Source organism: Melanerpes formicivorus, unplaced genomic scaffold (assembly GCF_026170545.1).
Source record: "Melanerpes formicivorus ecotype bairdi unplaced genomic scaffold, bMelFor1.0.p_v2 SCAF_9, whole genome shotgun sequence".
NCBI lineage: Eukaryota > Metazoa > Chordata > Aves > Piciformes > Picidae > Melanerpes > Melanerpes formicivorus.
The window spans coordinates 5,323,446-5,344,913 of NW_027142361.1; the positions used below are offsets into that span (position 1 = coordinate 5,323,446).

General features: G+C 43.8%; 1 protein-coding gene across 1 annotated transcript in view; it reads right to left on the reverse strand.

Moving 5' to 3' along the window:
• RCAN2 (regulator of calcineurin 2) overlaps positions 1 to 20,902 on the reverse strand; it is a 52,954-nt gene extending 32,052 nt beyond the window's left edge. The window contains exon 1 of the mRNA XM_068143274.1: positions 20,585 to 20,902. Within this exon, the coding sequence (XP_067999375.1) occupies positions 20,585 to 20,671 (87 nt within the window). The 5' untranslated portion in view covers positions 20,672 to 20,902. The remainder of the gene's footprint in view (positions 1 to 20,584) is intronic.
• Between the last annotated feature and the right edge of the window lie 566 nt (positions 20,903 to 21,468).

Here is a 21,468-nt window from a genome sequence, read left to right on the forward strand (position 1 = left end):
CACCAGGCGGGTCACCTGCTCGTAGAAGGAGATCAGGTTGGTCAGGCAGGACCTGCCCTTCCTAAATCCATGCTGGCTGAGCCTGATCCCTTGGTGATCCTCTAAGTGCTGTGTTAATGCACTCAGGATGACCTGTTCCATGATCTTGCCTGGCACTGAGGTCAGGCTGACAGGCCTTTAATTCCCTGGCTCATCCAACCGGCCCTTCTTGTGGATGGGCACCACGTTGGCCAGCTTCCAGTCCTCTGGGACCTCTCCAGTGAGCCAGGACTGTTGAAAAATGATGGAGAGCGGCTTGGCCCGCTCCTCTGACAGCTCTCTCAGCACCCTAGGATGGATCCCATCTGGTCCCATGGAATTATGGGGATCCAAGCAGCTGAGCAGATCACCAACTACCCCATTCTGGAACAGAGGAAAACTATGCTGCTCCCTGGTGACCTTGGATAAGATAAGCATTAATCCTGCATGTACTCGGAGGCCTCTTCCTTAATAACTGCCTTTTCTCTCTCTAACCCTCCTCTGTCTGCAGGAGGGAATTTCGTTCCTGTATTTTCTTTCCTTTGCTGTATATTTCTGTACATATATTGTAAATACTGTATATATATATATGAGGTGGGACTGCTTAGTCTAGAGAAGAGGAGACTCAGGGGTGACCTTATTGCTGTCTACAACTACCTGAAGGGGGGTTGTAGACAGGCAGAGGTTGGTCTCTTCTCACAGGCAGCCAGCACCAGAACAAGAGGACAGTCTCAGGCTCTGCCAGTGGAGGTTCAAGCTGGAGGTCAGGAGGAAGTTTTACAGAGAGAGTGATTGCCCATTGGAATGGGCTGCCCGGGGATGTGGTGGAGTCACCATCGCTGGAGGTGTTCAGGAGGAGACTTGACAGGGTGCTTGGTTGCATGGTTTAGTTGGTTGGGTGGTGTTGGATGATAGGTTGGACTCAATGATATTGAAGGTCTCTTCCAACCTGGTCTATTCTATTCTATTCTATATTGTGTATATACAACCTGCATTCCATATATTGCTTGTAAATATAGCATTCCTTTTGCTTCTCCGCCTGAGTTAGCTGTGGGTTTTTTTTTCCTCTTTGTGGGGGAGGGAGAGCTGGGCCTTCTCTCTCAACCCGCTACAAGTAGACTAGAAGAAAGGTTTTGGGTGGACTTTGTAAGCGGCTTCCCAGAAAGCAGGAAGGGGGTCCTGAGATGACAGGCAAGGGTTCTCTATCAAGTACATGAGGACAGAAAAAGAAGCAATGTTTTCTGTCTGCATCAACAGCTGCTAGTACTGTCCACAACCAGACAGGACAGGGAGAAGGGAATTTCAGTCTTATCATGATATAATTGTCTTATTAGGCAGATGCAAGAAACCCCAGGGTGAAAAAGCAAATATTCCTGACCAAACTGTTCCCATGTTGCTTTTCAACCAATTGGATAGTTTCCAATTGGCACAGATTTTGTTTAGAAACAAGAACTGGAAAGTAGACTAATCCTATCTTAAGCTAAAAACAGCACTGCCCTTCATCAAAATAATTTTCATTTCCTGATGTGAAAAATATATCAGTAACAGCATGGTATTAAAAAGATACTGGACTAGCATTATGAAACTGAAGCCACTGTCCATAGAACCCATTCATAAGAAGGCAACAAGCCCAGTGACAGGCAAGAAGAGTAGATTTTATTCTCATGAACAAGGTTTTTTTATAAATAAGTAGGACTGGATGGGTTTACACTTCACTAGGTAAAAAGCTGGCTAGATGGCCAAAGAGTGATGGTGAATGGAGCTAAATCTAGTCAGTGGTCAGTCACAATAGGTGTTCCCCAGGGCTTAGTATTGGGCCCAGTTCTCTTTAACCTTCATCAGTGATGTAGATGAGGAGATTAAGTGCACCCTCAGTAAATTTGCAGATGACACTAAAATGGAGAGATTGTTGAACTGCTAGAGGGTAGGAAGGCTCTCAATAGGGACCTGCACAGGTTGAACCAATGGGCTGAGGCCAATGTATGAGGTTCAGCAAGGGCAAGCGCTGGGTCCTGCAGTTGGGTCACAACAACTCCATGTAACACTATGGGCTTGGGGCAGAGTGGCTGGAAAGCCACCCAGTAGAGAAAGACTCAGGAGTATTGATTGACATTTGGCTGAATGGGAGCCAGCAGTGTGCCCAGGCAGCCAGGAAATCAAAAAGCATTCTGACAGGTATGAGCAATAAATACTGTGGCGACCAGGAGCAGGGAAATAATTGTCCCCATCTACTCAGCACTGGTGAGGCCACACCTTGACTACTGTGTTCAGTACAGGGCCTCTCAGTTCAAGAAAGACATTGAGGTGATGGAGTGGGTACAGAGAAGAGTAACGAACCCTGCACATGATTGGACCTAGATGATCTTTAAGGTGCCTTCCAACCCAAACCGTCCCATGATTCTATCAAATTCATTCCAGAAGTTCCTCAGCACAGTCCACAGACTATCTCTAAGGGATACTCAAATAAGAGATGCAGTAGATCTCAACTTCCTACATATAAACCTCAAATCTGATGGAAAACATTGAGGAGAGAATAAATCAGAACAGACTGAAAGCAAGGGAATCTTCCTATAGATAAGTGGTCTCAGAGTAGTTCAGTCCATACCAATCTGCAGCTATTATCAGATACATACTTCATTTCACACACAAGTGCATGCTCCTATTGTCATTTTACCATACTTATACCAGTTAATTATTCCCCCAATAAATTCCCTTATTCAAGACTTTTTCTTTAGAAATTTCTTAATGTCCATTTGCTCTGCTTCTGCTTCATTATAAAACAATACAAACTATAAAACTATGTAATATAGCTAAAGGTTAAGCAGAAATTTTAGTACACACCAAGCCAATGATATTCACAAATACTCTGTGTTCGCTTTCTGTGATACAGTATGCACTGAGTAATCACCTGGCTTGGGACTGCTACCCTATGCAAAGCAAATGTTTTTATTCGGCAGTACTTAAGAGACTCCAAGCTCTTCTCTACTCAGAGAGTCAAAACAGTGGGCAGGTAACTTAAATCACTACAGTTTTTCAACAGCTACAGTCAGGTTATCTGCCACAAAAGCAAGAAATAGATATCTCAACATCCTTCTTCTTTATTCTTCTATGTAAAAAAATTTCAAATAAAAACGCATCAACTTCCCAAACCTCTAGAACATTAAGTATGCCAATAATTTACTTCTGTCTAACTTAAGCAGCATATGTACTACTGTTACAGCTCAGCATTTGGCTTTGCTCCTGGCCATCGTGATTAATAAGGATTTTTTTTAGTTCAACGATTCTCAGATTATGGTTCAAGGACTAGCAGTTGCCTGCAGAAAGCTGGCTGGTCATACAGCCCTGGAATTCCTCTAATATAATCAGCTGTTTCTAAAGATAAAGGTATGACCTTTCACACTTCAGTAGTTTTCTTCTTAGAATCTGTAAACATAATAGCAACATCAAATGTAATTTTCAGACCAAACAAAGTGCATCTGAGAAATCTAACCAGGCTGACAGGACAAACAGCACACCTGCAATAGCAAACTTACTTAAACTGACCACATTAGCACAGGACCCAAACTAATAAATTGCCACTCAACAGAATCAATGCATTCAAGAACACCACAACAATAACCATGACTTTCAACTTTCTGTCAGTTTGATGACAATCAGAAAGTATCTCCCTCTTGCAAACCACTATCCAAGGATGAGGTGGTACTACACTTTTATTGCACAAACCAAGGCTCTGTAACAACTTCAAGAGGTGCAATAAATCCCAAACAAAATAGCTAGTTATAATAGAAGAGTGTAAGTGCTGCAACAGCACCATCAGAATGGCTGCCACCTTGATCTCTGCAAAGCTCTCTGCAAAGTTCTTGCAGCTTTGCCATGTTCTCTCTCCAGCTGTCTGCATGCACAGCATCAATGAACCAAAGACAGACTAAGTGATATCTGCTGCATTCCATGCATCCAGAAATTACATGCAGGGAATTTCATTTTGGACTGCATCCAAAGCAGCATGGACAGCAGGTCAAGGGAGGTGATTCCTCCTCTTCACTCTGGTGAGACCTCATCTGGAGTACTGTGTCCAGCTCTGGAGCTGTCAGCACAAGAAGACATGGACTTCTTGGGAGTGGGCCCAGAGGAAGCCACAAAAATGGTCAGAGACCTGCAACACCTCTCCTATGAGAAAAGGCTGAGAAAATTTGGGTTGTTCAACTTGACAAAGGAAGGATCTAGGGAGATCTTGCAGTGACCTTCCAAGTACTTTAAAGGGGGGCTGTAAGATAGATGTGGACAGTCTTTTCTGCAGGGCCTGTAATGACAGAACAGGGGAAGACAGTTTTCTACTGAAACACAGTAGATTTAGATTAAAGGAAGAAATTTTTTACAGTGAGGGTGATGAGACACTGAAACAAGTTACCCAGAGACACTGTGGATGTCCCATCATTTTAAGTGTACCAGGTCAGGCTAGATAGGCCTTAGAGCAACCTGTCCCTGCACATGACAGGTAGGGTAAAACTGGATGATGTGGCCGCATTCTTTTTTCCCTTCCACATCTCCTTTATCCCATATACCCAGCTACCATGTCAAACAATCAAGGCACGTTGATTTGACATGATTTAATCTATACAATGCAGGACTAATTACATCCAAAATACTTCAGCATCACAGTATCGCTAAGGTTGGAATAGACCTTGATGATCATCAAGTCCAACCTGTCACCACAGACCTCATGACTAGACCATGGCACCAAGTGCCACGTCCAATCTCCTCTTGAACACCTCGAGGGATGGTGACTCCACCACCTCCCCGGGCAGCCCATTCCAATGACGAATGACTCGCTTGGTGAAGAACTTCCTCCTCATCTCGAAACTAAATTTCCCCTGGCGCAGCTTGAGACTGTGTCCCCTCATTCTGGTGCTAGTTGCCAGGGAGAAGGGACCAACCCCTTCCCAGCTACAACCACCTTTCAGGTAGTTGTAGAGGGCAATGAGGTCACCCCTGAGCCTCCTCTTCTCCAGGATAAACAATCCCAGCTCCCTCAGCCTCTCCTCATAGGGCTTGTGCTCAAGGCCTCTCACCAGCCTTGTTGCCCTTCTCTGGACACATTCAAGTGTTTCAATGTCCTTCTTAAACTGAGGGGCCCAGAACTGGACACAGTACTCAAGGTGCGGCCTAACCAATGCAGAGTACAGGGGTACAATGACTTCCCTGCTCCTGCTGGCCACACTATTCCTAATGCAGACCAGGATGCCGATGGCCCACTTGGTCACCTGGGCACACTGCTGGCTCATGTTCAGGCAGCTGTTGATGAGCACCCCCAGGTCCCTCTCTGTTTGGGAGCTCTCCAGCCACTCTGACCCCAGCCTGTAGCTCTGCATGGGGTTGCTGTGTCCAAAGTGCAGCACCCGGCACTTGGACTTGTTGAATGCCATCCCATTGGACTCTGCCCATCTGTCCAGTCGGTTGAGGTCCCTCTCCAGAGCCTTTCAACCCTCTAACTGACTAACATCTGCTCCTAACTTGGTGTCATCTGCAAACTTGCTGATGAATGACTCGACCCCCTCATCCAAATCATCAATGAAGATGTTAAAGAGGACGGGGCCCAGCACTGACCCCTGGGGGACGCCACTGGTGACTGGCCACCAGCTGGATGTGGCACCATTCACCACCACTCTCTGGGCTAGGCCCTCCAGCCAGTTCCTAACCCAGCACAGAGTGTTGCGGTCCAAGCCACGAGCTGACAGCTTAGACAGCAGTTTGCTGTGGGGGTATCAAAGGACTTGCTGAAGTCAAAGTAGACCACATCCACAGGCCTCCCCATGTCCAGCAGACGGGTCACCTGATCACAGAAGTATATCAGGTTGGAGAGGCAGGACCTGCCCTTCCTAAATCCATGTTGGATGGACCCGAGCCCTTGGCCATCCTTCAGGTGTGCAGTTATTGCCGCCAGGATAATCTGCTCCATCACTTTCCCTGGCACTGAGGTCAGGCTGACTGGCCTGTAGTTTCCAGGTTCCTCCATCTGACCTTTCTTATGGATGGGGACCACAATGGCCAGTTTCCAGTCATCTGGGACCTCACCGGTGAGCCAGGACTGGAGGAAAATGATGGAGAGCAGCTTGGCCAGCTCATCTGCCAGCTCTCTCAGCACCCTAGGATGGATCCCATCCAGTCCCATGGGCTTGTGAGTGTCCAAGTGGCTCAGCAGGTCCTGAACTAATTCCTCATGGATTTCCGTGGCATTACACTGTTCCCTGACCCTGTCACCCAGCTCAGGAGGCCACACATCCTGAACTCCTTTTCCTCGTCTTCAGTCACAGTGTTCCCCTCCAGGTCCATTAAGGAGTGGAGGTTCTTCTTGCCCTTCTTTTTAGTGTTAATGTATTTGTAAAAATGTTTTTTATTGTCTTTCATAGAGGTGGCCAGCTTCAGTTCCAGCTGGGCCTTTGCCTCCCTAATTTTATTCCTACATAATCTAACATGTTCCTTAAACATACCTCGCGAAGCCTTCCCCTCCTTCCAAAGGTGATACAGCCTCTTTTCTCCCCTTAAATCCTCCAGGAGCTGCTTGCTCATCCAGGCCGGTCGCCTTCCCCGCCGGCTCACCTTTCGGCACATGGAAACTGCCAGTTCCTGTGCCTTCAAGAACTCCTCTTTGAAGTAGACCCGACCATCCTGGACCCCTCGGTTCTTGAGGGCTACTACCCAGGGAACTTTACAAATAAGTTTCTTAAACAGGCTGAAGTTTGCCTGCCGGAAGTCCAAGGTGAAGGTTCTGTTGGTGCTCCTCCCTATCTCCCTGCATATTGAAAACTTCACTATCTCATGGTCACTGCACCCTAGGCAGCCTCCAACAATCACGTCTCCCACCAGCCCTTCTCTATTGGAGAACAGCAGGTCAAGCAGAGCCTGTCCCCTGGTAGGCTCACTTAACAGCTGCATCAGGAAGCAGTCCTCCATGCACTCCAGGAATCTTCTGGACTGCCTCCTCTCTGCTGAATTAAGTTCACAGCAGATATCTGGCAGGTTGAAGTCACTGACAAGGACAAGATCTGATGATGAGACAGCCTCCCATTGCTTGTAGAATAATTCGTCAGCCTCCTCATCCTGGTTGGATGGTCTGTAACAGATTCCAACCAGGATGTCAGATTTGTTAGGCTGCCCTCCAATTTTAACCCACAGGCTCTCAATCCCTTCTTTCTCCACCTCAGGTTCTGTGGCAGAGAATGACTCCCTAATATACAGAGCCACCCCTCCTCCTCTTCTCCCTTGCCTGTCTCTCCTAAAGAGCCTGTAGCCCCCCAGTGCAGCACTCCAATCGTGTGTTATCCCACCATGTTTCTGAGATGGCGACTACATCATAGTCACCCTGGTGGACCAGGACTTCCAGCTCCTCTTGCTTATTGCCCATGCTGCGTGCATTGGTGTACATGCACTTCAGTTGGGCTTCCGACTTCTCAAATGCCCCTAATTTGTGCCCTACTCTTTTCTATGCAGAGGGACCGATTTCCTCACCCACCCCCTTCCAACCTAGTTTAAAGCCCTCCTAATGAGCCCTGCCAACTCTAGTGCTAGGACTCTCTTACCCTTTCTAGATAAATGCACCCCATTAGGGGTGCATCACTTGTATGCTTATTTCCAAAATTCAAGTTAGATAAAAATATATCATTACCAGGCCTTTCTCCCCTTCCTCCTTTTAAACAAAAATGCTATTTCTTTCCATCTCCCATCCTCAGCAGTCTCTCTGTAACCTATTGTGAGAGTCTAATAAGTTTGTCTCTCTCTATGTGAGTCAACAAAGATAAAGTGATAGCCGAGCCACTGGAAAGAAGGTGGAAAGAATCCTGTCCACCAATCCTGGATGCAAATCAGCTTGTGATTGCATCGTGATAACACGGGACTACAACAATGGACCCAAAGACCCAGCCATCACACCTTTAGGGCAAGATAATCACCACCTGTTTCCTGAGCCCTGTCTGGATGGAAACGGGGTAGACGGAGATTCCCCCCTCCTCCAGCCAGGGTCTTGCCCAAACACACAGATTTCCTGCCACTGGAATTCCTGAGGGACAATATTTGACTACATACCTAAGGACTAAAAAACTGTATAAAAGACTTGAGCAACTACTGGTTTGTAGAGAGAAACAGAAGAGAGAAACAGAAGAGAGAAACAGAGGAGAGAAACAGAGGAGAAAAACGGGGAGAAAAACGGAGATGAAGGAAAACACAGGAGACGGGCCAGGCCGCTGAGAAGAGAAAGCCGGGACGGTGCTGCTCCGGAGAAAAGAAGCTGCCCGGAGGACCACAGCTCCAGCCAAATCCTCAGCACCCCTTCTCTACAGACCCAGGCTGCCCAGAGGAGCCTCAGCATCGTTCCTGTATCAACCCAACATCTCCCCAGAGGACCACAGCTGTTCTCCAGCAAAAGCCTCACCACGGTTTCTCTACAAACCCAACATCTCCTGCAGCACCTTTCCTCCACCGACTTTAATATAATTCCTTTCCTCTTCTATCTCTCGTTCCTCTTCCTCTCTCTCTTTATTTTCTCCCTCTCCCTTTCTTATGTCCACTTTCTCTATGTAATAATCTCTCGTCTCTCTCTCTCCCTCTTTATTTTCTCCCTCTCCCTTTCTTATGTCCACTTTCTCTATGTAATAAATAGTCTAGCTGTTGATACTTTGGCCTCGTTTGTGCCTTTAATTTCACAACACGGGAATATTTAAAAGAACTGTGTCTCCGGACCGAGATATCTAATGTCTCCGGACCGTGACATTTAATTGGCGTAGTCGGCAGGATTCCCGTGCAGTGAAAAGTATCACAGCAAAATTATTGCATTTCTGAGAACCCCGAAATGTGTGTGTGTGCCTGAGACGTACTCTTTAGTACGAAGCGAGAGTGGAGTCCAGATTCGCGTTTTCACTCGCCCGAGAGGGAAGTGGCTGGAGAAGGACGAAGAGAAATTTTCAGAGAGACTGTGTGGGAGTTCTCAAAAGGTTTAAATGTGTGTGCTTTCTCGGGGAAGATTATCTGGGGTACAACTGTTGGTTTTATAGTGTGACCTCCTCGAGAATCCTCTGTACCCTGCTTTAAATTTGTGTGTGCATTCCCGGGGAAGATTATCTGGGGTACAAATGTTGACTTTATAGTGTGACCTCCCCGAGAATTCTCAGTACCCTCTTTTAGGAAACCCAGTCTTGGTGATATTTGTATAGTGTGGCTTTCCCGAGAAGCCCAGTATTGAAGCAAAAGTTGAGAAACTTCTGCTGGTGTGTGTTCTCTCAGGGAAACAGAGTGACTCTTCCCTAAGAATCACAAGGTTGTTATCCTAGTGTAACAAAAAATTTTGAGGTACAAAAGCTGAGAAGCTTTTGCAAGTGTGGGTTCACTCAGGGAAATAGTGTGACTTCCTTGAGAAGCCCAGGTTGTTGTTGTTTTTTCTTGTATGTGACCTCTCCTGAGAAATCTATTGTGCATTTTTCCTGGAGAAGATTATTTTGTAGTAAGCCTTTTAAAAGTGTACGTTTTTCCAGGGAAGATTTTGCTGGTACAAACAGTGTTTTGATCTGACTTCCCCGTGAAACTTAGTGCCCTATTAAGAAGTGCTTTGTGAAACAAAAGAGATGGCCCGGAGTGAGAAGCTTTTTAACCTTTTAGAAGTTCACGGTGCCCGCCCATCTGTACAGGTACTTGACTGGGCCCGTGAAAATTGGCATAATTTCCAGAGTGTGGCTGATAGAATTGTGGCTCTGCAGAAAGATGCACGAGCAAAAGCCGGGAAAGGCAAAGGTTTTATTTGTGCGGTTTTAGGTGCCTGTTTAGCCGCCTCAGTGAAGGAGAAAGAGGAATGGCATGAACAGGAGCATAAAACTATTTCCTCTTTGCAGGACTTAGTTTCGTCACTACAAAGCCACGTTGCCACTTTGAAAGACGTAGTGGCAGATCTTAAAATTCAATTGGAAAAGGAGAGGAGGCAAAATTCGTATTTGGACTCAAAAGAGGGAGTGAATTACTTGGAGTCTGCTCCTATGTGCCCTCGGGCAGAATTAACAGTGGCTAAGGAAGCTGCTACGCATATCAGACCTCTCATTAAAACTGAAGTTTTATATGAGGATGGGGAGGTTACCCCCACTATCACAACCAAAGAAACACCTTTCTCCTACACTGAATTGGCCAAAATTCGTGCAGAATTTGCACGCTCTGCTGAGGAATCTGAGGTGGAATATGTCTGGCGAGTTTCAAAAACTGGAGGTGATCAGATTCTGTTAACAGAAGCTGAAGCCATGGGCTATTGGGGTGATAATGTTTTTCTAACTACAAAAAACAGAAGTGGACCCTGGAGTCTTACGCAAAGAGCTGCCTATTGGGCAGGGGGGTTTGATCCAAAGGAGAGGGGTGAACCCCTAATTCTGCAGGGAGGGATGAATCAGATAATGGAGAATGTGCAAAAAGCTGCATGCCTGCAGATGATATATGAAAGGGAACTAAAACATCATTTTGAATCCCCTCTTTCTCTCCTGGTGGATGCAAACAGAATGACTGCTTTGATCAGGGGTCTCCCTGACTTGCTTAAAATAAGAGGTATCCAGCTTCAAAAAGAAATAGCTAATACCCCACTTTCTTCCAGGACATGGCAAGATGTGGGGAGGGAGTTATTAGATTATGCTAGGCAGTATAGTGTACCTGAGGAAATGAAAAAAACTCAAACTAGAGGCTTGAGACATGTGAAAATGACTCACCCACCAAGCCCCCAGGGCCAGATGCGCCGTATTCCTAGTAGGCACCTGGCTAGGGGCAGGGAACACTTGAATACCCGGCAATATTGGTGGGGGATGGGCCAGAAGAAAGGTATTCCAAAAGAAGTGGTTGATGGGGTAGCCACGAGACAATTACAAATCATTGTGCAATGTTGGCCCGAGCCTAAAAAGACGGCTGAGGTCACTGCTCCCCTCTTGGTGGGACCATTTGGTGAGGGGAGGGATATGGCCCCAAGGGCAACTAAGGGCTTCACTTCCCAGTGGTGAATTGGGGGGTGAAGCATGAATCAGGAGATCACCAAAAAATTGTACTTGGTTTGGAAAAAGGCTTTTGTTTGTGTTTAGCTTGGCTTTGAGAGAACCTGAAACAATCAACGATACTTACAGGCCCATTCAAAGTAATTATCACCTGTGAGGGTGGCTCTGAATGGTAACCTGGAAATACCAGTTTTGTATGTTTCAAGGTTGTGTTTCTTATTTAAGTTCTAATGCTAAATTTAAGTTCTAATGCTGAAGACTACCTGATGTATTGTCAGAAGGACTTGTCTTGCTACAATATGGAAGACTTCTCAAGTTTTGCATCACAGAAGACATCTCTTCAAGGACTGTACTTTCCATAACCCCGCAGACATTCAGATCTGGACGGAAGCTCTCACTTCAATTCCAAACTGAAGGACTGATGGGGTGGGGGGGGGGGGGGTATGGGTTTGTTTGTTGTTTCTCCTGGCTTCCAGGAGGAACAAGGATGCTTTCACCTTGTGTAATTACCTGTTTTAATTTTGTTATATTTTGTTAGCATTGTCAATCTTGTATAAATCCCTGTTGTATACAGTGATTCAACATGTAGTGTCCAATATACAGTTTGTGTCTAATGATGGTGTACAACAGATTTGTGCTGTTAGCCAATCAAAACTTGTCCATTTTAAAAATTGTTTAAAACTTCTTTCCTTTCCTTTCCTTTCTTTTCTTCCTTTCTTCCTTTTATCTTTGATTGACGGGGTGGTGTGAGAGTCTAATAAGTTTGTCTCTCTCTATGTGAGTCAACAAAGATAAAGTGATAGCCGAGCCACTGGAAAGAAGGTGGAAAGAATCCTGTCCACCAATCCTGGATGCAAATCAGCTTGTGATTGCATCGTGATAACACGGGACTACAACAATGGACCCAAAGACCCAGCCATCACACCTTTAGGGCAAGATAATCACCACCTGTTTCCTGAGCCCTGTCTGGATGGAAACGGGGTAGACGGAGATTCCCCCCTCCTCCAGCCAGGGTCTTGCCCAAACACACAGATTTCCTGCCACTGGAATTCCTGAGGGACAATATTTGACTACATACCTAAGGACTAAAAAACTGTATAAAAGACTTGAGCAACTACTGGTTTGTAGAGAGAAACAGAAGAGAGAAACAGAAGAGAGAAACAGAGGAGAGAAACAGAGGAGAGAAACAGAGGAGAAAAACGGGGAGAAAAACGGAGATGAAGGAAAACACAGGAGACGGGCCAGGCCGCTGAGAAGAGAAAGCCGGGACGATGCTGCTCCGGAGAAAAGAAGCTGCCCGGAGGACCACAGCTCCAGCCAAATCCTCAGCACCCCTTCTCTACAGACCCAGGCTGCCCAGAGGAGCCTCAGCATCATTCCTGTATCAACCCAACATCTCCCCGGAGGACCACAGCTGTTCTCCAGCAAAAGCCTCACCACGGTTTCTCTACAAACCCAACATCTCCTGCAGCACCTTTCCTCCACCGACTTTAATATAATTCCTTTCCTCTTCTATCTCTCGTTCCTCTTCCTCTCTCTCTTTATTTTCTCCCTCTCCCTTTCTTATGTCCACTTTCTCTATGTAATAATCTCTCGTCTCTCTCTCTCCCTCTTTATTTTCTCCCTCTCCCTTTCTTATGTCCACTTTCTCTATGTAATAAATAGTCTAGCTGTTGATACTTTGGCCTCGTTTGTGCCTTTAATTTCACAACACAGGAATATTTAAAAGAACTGTGTCTCCGGACCGAGATATCTAATGTCTCCGGACCGTGACACCTATGGTCAAAATTAATTTCAAATAGTAGAAAGATTATTCCAAGTATATCCTAAAGCATTCTCTGGTAGATTTTTATTAGCTCCTGTACATTTAAATAAGTGTCTTAACAACTGTATTTTCTAGCAGGTTTTCTCTGCTCTAGCCACTACTAGGGTTGGGGTTTTTGTCCTAATTCAGCAGATTATCTGTCAAGCACTTTACATAACCACATGAAATCAGTCACACCCTCCCTCCCCACACTGGTCATTACATATGTGTCTTGCTGCTAATAGACTTGCACGTTGTTCTCCCTCTTACTTTTTATCCATCATGAGACTTTCCCTGTTTGTACTTAAATCCTCTGTTAACTTAAATTAATTTTGTGATTTTGTACACCTGGTTTTCATTTGATATATAAATTCTTAAACCTGCTGGAAAGCAAAAGGCATATCTGATCTAGCCCTTAATATACGTCCCAACTGTCCTTTGCATCAGGACAGATAATCTCCATTATGTATTCAAAAGTGCCTCTTTAACTGCTAATTCTCATGCACTTCTCTGTCTCTCAGATAATCTTCTTAGAAGACACTACTTACCAGGTCCATAAGGTTGCTGAAAATGACTTTTTAAAACAAATTTTCTTGTTCACCTGATCTCAGACTTACTTCAAAATAATTTTCACCAAAAATACTTGTCATTAATAATTTTTTCCTTAATTGATAAGATAAAAATAAAAAAGCATATTCAAATTACCCACCTCCACCTGCTGAAAGAAGTGTCCCCAGAACATTCTCAGAATTCAATATATTATGTCTTACTGTATCACTTACTTATCATTCACTGGATACTTTCAACAATTTAGAAGTTAACATTATTTATATCTAGTATTATCTACCATGCTGCTAACAATGGAAAAAACCAAAAAACCAAGAGAAAATGCCCAGATCCTTCTAGCATTTGAGATGGATGAAGCATAAAGGAAAGCAGAGAAGGCAAGAATAAGAGACACTGAAAGAGATTAGGTTGTTGGTTTAGAGGCTTTTCTGCCCTGTGCATAAACACGTAGCTTAGTTGAGCCACATTCCATCATTTAATTCCTTATAAATCATTTAACAGCAAAAAGTTTTGAGGCAGGAGTTGACAGGAGAGCAGCAGCTACCCACAAAGGGATTTTGCTACCTAGAAGCAGAATGGAAGCCTGTGGAAGATGCTTTCAGGAAAGCAGAAAGCTGTCAAGACTAATTTACCTGAAGTTTCAATGATGTTAACACCTGCTTGATGAAAGCTTTTTTTTGACCATCACTGTTTTTTTTCCACCATCTTGTGTCAACTTCTGCTCTCAAATTCCATTATACCATCAGAAGTCAGTTGTCCTCAGCTTAGTCTTCCATTGGTTATTCTTGTTTTCAACAATTCTCCCTTCATTGTAAAGTCTCTGTTGTTGTCACTCACTCAATCAGAAGGCTTGCCACAACCCACTTCCCTGCCCCAGCCTCCACAAGAGTTTTCTCTAATCTTGCACTGCAGAGGCTTCTGATGAGGGAAAAAGGAAGTCTTGTCATCATATGGACTTTCCTTCCTCTGAAACCTTGTGCTCCCCTTTTCTCCTTTAAAATCCCTTTTAGAACAGCCAACTGGTTTCCTCCTCCTTCATGTTAAAACCACAGCTCAGAGGACTTCCACCTATTGCCTGCTCCTTAAAGATACTTGCTTCTCTTATATAGACGTTCCTCCTCAAAGCAGAAAGGCCATTTACGGGGTGGGAGTGGTGGTTTTGGCTTTGTTTTGTTGTGTTTTTTTAAAATCAGCACTAGCAAATAATACCCAAATAAAACAAAACAAACAAATAACCATCAAAGCTCCCCAAATCAACTTAAAAGGATCCACATCAAACCAATAGCTGCAGAGACAGTCTGGATAACTCAGATTTCCCCAAATAGTTCTAATTCTTTAGACAATGGACAAGTTCTTATTGGCTTAGTTACATCAGTCATGAGAATACAGCAAAGGATGAAGCTGGCAAACTTGAGAGTAAGGCTATGCACCAAATGAAACAATCTTATCTCCTCCCTGAAAGGAATTTCATGTCTTGAGAGGATTAGCAGTTATTTTACCACCATTTGTTCATCTGCCTGCTTACTAGCCATGTGATCTAGAGAAATAAATGGGCAAATAGGATTTCTGCAAGGTTACCACTTCTCTGGCCATGACACAGGTATAACACAGCAGAACTTGTATCGCATGATTCAACTGTCCAAATGTTTCCACATTTTATGGTGAACGTATCAAGATTGCTCACTGCAATATATGAAGCAGACAGATTCTTCTGCAAGTGACAAATTGAGCTGAAGAAATTACTGCATACAGCTGCCTGCTGATACTGCTCTGAGCACAGGAGATTCATTGTGCTTTTCAGATCAGTGACTGTTATCACAGCAGATAGGACTATCTGGTGCTGCAAAACTGGAGGCTCTTCCATGCTGCAGTGCATTTACCCTTCTATATATGAAGCCATGCTGCAAATCTCTTTCTCTAGAGACTTTACCTGGCCTACCAGATGCTGCAGGAAATCTCATGCAGATTCTGGAAGCATGGGCTAATTCCAAAAAACACAAACCAAAACAACAAACAAAACAAAACAAAAAACCCCAACCCTGAAAACAGCCAGTAACTAAGCAAAGATCCTTGCTCGCTGGAAAACATCTACAGCTCAAATAGCACATGAGATTGAGCATCTATAGAACCTTATTATGAAAAACAAGGATTATTAATCAAACCAGATCTGATACATTCCAATGCAGTTTCCTAATCAGAAAACTTATTTCCTGATTCCTTAGTTCTCTATCCACAAATGAGAATACTTGGAGCGTTTTATTTATAAGACCACTTCAAAGTGTTTCAGGAACTCCAGGAGAACAGAAAAAACTCCACTGCCATGGAGTTGCTGCAGCACCCAGCTCAGCACAGGCCCATCCAACTGGTTTCCTGTTGCAGTTTGCTGTGGAGACATGCTGCAAGGACAGCCCTGGATGGAGCTTTGAGTAACTTGATCTAATTGAAGATTTTTTGCTCACTGCAGGGGTGGTTGGACTAGGTGACCTTTAAAGGCCTCTTACAATGTAAAGCATTCTATGATTCCATGAATGTGCAACAGTCTCTTTCCACAAACTAAGTTCATGTGGCCAAGGAGAGAAATTTGAAAAAAGAAACCCTGAAATTCTCCCAACAAGTGACGATTTCTGCCACAAGGCTGCTGCCAGTATCCAGAGGAGCAGAAACACTGCTCTCTTTTTCTAGATCTTTCTTCACTTCAGTGTAATCTTAGAGCACTTAAACTTTAAACCTTGGAATGTCTCTGTGAATGTGCTGCTTTTACAAGTGGAGAGCAAAACCACCACAACCTAAGTATGCTTTTCCCTTTTAGATGCCAGAAGTTTAGATAGGCTGTTAGACTGCTAAACTTCTCAAAGGCAACTGTAGGGTAATGCCTGATCTCCCAGCCATCCATCCCAAACAACCAGTATTAGCAGTGTGCTCACTGGTGCGTTTGAAATGAATAATGAGTTTACAGATTGACAGAGATCCTGCTCCAGTGAGGATTAATCCACCAAAGCAATATGGTCAAAACACTGAAACTATTTCTACTGTTTCCCTTTGCTGCTTGGCTTATGTCCACATTGTTTTTTCCCAGCATTGAGATAATATTCCTGTCCACATTACATTAACATTACTGTCTTCAGATACAAATCCTATCAGTCTGGATCATTAGTATTTCTTCTCTACTACAGTAGTACCTCATGGTGCCTGGTCATACCTCACTGCCTATCACAATGGTGTGTGCGAACATAATTGAAAAGAGAACATGAAGAAATAATAATATAAGAATATCTTGCTTAGAGTAAGAACTATGAGTTTAAATTCTCTTCCACTGTTTCAGAGATAGCTGGAATTTTTCTTTTAGCAATAAACAAGATATTCATTAATGAATTGCATGTGTAACAAATATCATTACATAAAATTATCATCTGGAGACACCGGAAGAAGAATTTTAATTATCCAGGTGAACTTCAAAGTAGATCTGCACTTTGCTATGGGTGTGTGGTGGTTTAGGCTGGGTGCTGGCCCAGATGCCACTGCATAGACCACACCTGGGAGGTCCCAAGGGGTGGGCCCAGCCCAGGGGGTGGTCACAGGAGACCAGGTATTCAATTCCCATAATGCCCTGCTCCCCTATAAAATGTCCATGCGGGGTCTTCACTTCCTCTTTTGTCCCCAGCTGCTGCCTAGGTAAAATGGCGTGAGCTGCCTCCCTTGGGCCTGCCCAGGCCCAAGGCTGGGTTGGGGGGGGGGGGAAGAGCCCTGGGGGGTTTGGGTGTACCCCCCAGGTGGGGATGGGATGTTCTTGGGTATGTTCTGGGATTTCTCTCTCTGTCACGGTGCTTGTAGTTCTCTGTAAAACTTTCATTGTTGTTTTTTATTGTTTTTTTTTCTATTTAAACTTTCCATCACTTTTGCAATCTGTTTGTCTGAGTCGTTGTTTCTGCCCGTGGTGGGGAGGGGATCTGCCCCAACCCATTACAGGGTGTCTTCTCAAGTTTCTCAATTCCTGATATACTGTACAGTTAGTAGCATCTTAATTAGTCTGACCCAGTTTTTGGATGGTAAAAGACAATTCAAAGCAGCAATTGATCAAAATGGAAAAGCCTGATGGATGGGTTCATGGATGGTAAACCAACAGTGTCAGTGCTGTGGGCCAGCTGCCAGTTTTGGAGTCTCTGTTTTTTGAAAGGATGAACCAATCCAAATGCTGAAACAAGAAAGCTTTGCCTTCAGTACTAAGCAATCACTCTCCTGTTCCAGGGGCCAAAGGGGGAGAATAAAGAGTATTTCCAAACCTGTCTGCCAGATGCTAGGAACATAATGTCTACAGAATCCAGTCACTTCCATAGGTGGAAAAAGAGCAACAAACTAAGCAGCTTACTCCACTCTAAGCCCTTTGCCCCTCTCTCAATGAAGCTAACCAGCTTCAGGATACCCTGTGAGAACTCCTGATCTACAGCCCAAACACATGCCAAGCTCTTCCACTGCAAACCTGGGACAACTACTGTCCACTCTAGGACAATAGCCTAGAGTTCAGTTCTCAATACTATTTGTGCCTTCCAGTTGATTTGCAGAAGGGATGGGCAGGGAGGTGGACACAGGAAAACAGGACAGAATTTCTGTGCTTACTTTTGCTCTTTTATTGAGCTTCCACGCTCATCTCTTCATTTTTAACCTGAAAGCTTGATATTCCCATCATTCTATTAAAGTAAACATAAACATTACTGGAGAGTCCAATGGAAGACTATGAAGATTATGAGGGGACTGGAGCATCTCTCTGACAAGGAGAGGCTGAGAGACCTGGGGCTGTTTAGCCTGGAGAAAAGCAGAGCAAGAGGACACCTTATCAATGCTTATCAATATCTAAACGGTGGGGGACAACAGGATGGGGTGAGACTCTTTCCAGTGATGCCCAACAACAGGACAATGGTCAGTGGGCACAGTGAGAAATGGGAAGTTCCATCTGAACATGAAGAAGAACTTCTTTACTTTGGGAGTGCCAGAGCACTGGAACAGGCTGCCCAGAGAGGTTGTAGAGTCTCCTTCTCTGAAGAGATTAAAAATTCACCTGAATGCATTCCAGTACAACCTGCTTTGGGTGACCCTACCTCAGCTGGGAGGATGGACTAGACATTCTCCAGCAGTCCCTTTCAACCTCCACCATTCTGTGACAGTTACTGCCCTCGTCAACAAAAAAATATCAACCTTGGCATTAACCTGTCTTGCAGACAAGAAAACCATATTCCTTTTCTTTCTTGGCTGCAATTCTCCTGGGAGTGAGCAAACAGCAGTAGGCATTTCCATCTTTAAAATACCAGTAGCACTGAAACTTTCACAGCAAGGATGCCAACGCTGCAGTACGCCACACAGAGAAAGACTGGGGATCAGTACAGAGCTATCTAGGCTTGATCACTGGAAGCAGCCTCCCACAACTAAGTCAGTTGACAGCTAAGTGAAAATTAGTCTGCAGTGAGCTGTGGGTCACTGAGGACAGACTGTTTGACTGCTTCTAGCACCTGAGCCAGACAACTTCGAAGTAGACTTCCTGCTCCTAAGCTGCACTGCAGTCTGCAGTGCAGTCTCCGTTGTAAATAACCCAAAGTCTTTGCACTCAACATTTTAGTTCAGACATCACACACACACAAAATGGCAGTTTTAACCAAAGTACAGAAAGTCCAAGTCACATGAAAGAAATCACAGTTCCTGTAATGTTTCTGTAACCCTTTTGTGCTCTTTTATTCCATGTTCCTGAACCACACTTTCCAGATGCTGCAGCTTAAATCAGGTTAATCTAGGTCTTAGCAAAGTCAATGGACAGCTTCCTGCTTATTTTATCGAAGCCAAAATCTTGGTTTTTCATTACTGCTCTCATATAAATAAGGACACAATAAAACCACTACAACTTTGATTTCCTGGATAGTCTCATGCTGAACATGGACCAGACACTAAAAAGACAGTTGCTCCATGTACACACTTGTATCAATGCAGGTATAACACCTGAGTTTAACAAAAAAACCCAACAATGTTCTTAATTTGAAAAAAAAAAAAGTGAAAATAAAAAAGGAATAAGCAGATGAACATTTTACTACAAAACACTACAGGAAACATGTCTTAGTGCAGACAAGACTGCTCACCTGAACAGTTCCTCCAAATTATTCATTATTTTATTGCTAATGAATATTAAACTGCTTAAATTAGGAAGAATCTCCTGCAATACGAAAGCATCTGTACAAAGTATACATTGTATCATCTGGTAACAAACTACCAGGGAAATAAAAATCATCATAACCTCTTGCAAATGAGAGTGGGTTTATTTCCATATATTTTCATTGGCTTCAATATTTGACTAAGAATCAAACAGAACATGGGGTTGAAATTTGACCTACAGTTTGCAAATGCTTTTTTTCCCTCCTGTTCCATTCTTGCAATACTAATCAGATTAGAAACTAATGTCGTCTGTCTTTGTCCTTTAAAGAAACTGCTGAGTATCACTGTGGTACACCCATGAGCTCATTCAGATGATCTGTGAAAAGCATACTTAAAATTTCTTTCAAACTTAATTTGCAGTGATTTTCTTGCAGTAATATGTAAGCAATTACACACAACAACTTTTCTACAGCAGTTGTCTAATTACAAGACTATAAGCCCAGAATATCAAGCTTTAGATTTAAGCATTGTTTCTGAGGTATTCATATGATATGCAAGATGCACAACTTTTTGTGTTCTTTTATGTTGCAAAGGCACCAAAATACTCACTCCAAACTTCTAACCCTTCACAAAAAATTTACACTTGTATACATGACTTGGATCTGAAGAAAAGAAAGAGCTACTGTTCAGAAAAAAATCTAGTATTATCAACATCAGTAAATAATATTTACAGCACAGCTAATGTAAAAAGTGATACTGGGCTATCTCGACAAAATTAACAATGTTATGAATATGAAACATGCAGAGGCACAGATGTCAGTTATATAACCCATTTCTTATATCATTAAAGAGTAAACACCAGCCTATTCTTTCAGCTTATGAAAACACAGTAAAAAGCAAGCACGTTTCTCTCCCACATTTCTCTCCCTTAATTAACAGATTTTTTACAACTGCGGCAGAATCTCATCTGCCTCCTTGTTCTGAACTGCTACATAGATGCCTATTGCTCCCAAAGGTTTTTCTAGGATGCATCTGTAACAAAAGAATTGTAGGTGCATACCTTAACCTCTTGGTTGGCAAAAATCTCCACATCAGCTCCACAGGCAACCAGAGTGGAGACATCACAGTCCATGCTACGAGCTGGCATGCCCCCCTTTTGTACACAGAGTTAGGTAACCTCAGAGTAACAGTCAGAAGGAGAAATTTTTTTTTTAAATGTAAAAAAAAATCTTCAATTCAGTATTGCAATCGAACAGTCCAAAATTCTGTTTCAGTGCTGACAATAACTGCAAGCCTCTGACACAAGCTCTTTGCACTTAACTGAGTTGCTCCTTGCCTTTCCCTCATACACCCACCAACTGAGCAGGCACAGCATAGTAACAGCGCTATTGCATCTCTCATGGCAATGACATCACCACTAAGACTAACATAAACTAAATCTATTTTTTCAACCCTTTTATCTCTAGGCAGCACAGTGGATCAAATTGAACATGATTATGTGCTAAATCTGAACTCGGACTAAATCAATTCAAGCGGTGTTCGCTGGCAACTGAGTCATAGCTGTTGTTTCAGCTGAGTGCTTATGTTGGCAAAAAAGATTGCCCGACTCTGAAAGCTCTGTGCTGAGATTAAATTAATCCAGCATTTAAAGCTACTCAGCTCAAGGTAATGTTTGGTACTTTATTGTATTTTAAAATCTACAGCAGAGCACGAATGAAAACAGTAACAAAGCAAGCAAACAAAAAAGCATTCTGCTTTTAGAATAGTTTCATAGTTTCATAGTTTCATTCAGGGTTGGAAGGGACCACAAGGATCATCTAGTTCCAACCACCCTGCCACGGGCAGGGACACCCCACACTAGATCAGGCTGGCCAGAGCCTCATCCAGCCTGCTCTTAAACACCCCCAGGGACAGGGCCTCGACCACCTCCCTGGACAACCCATT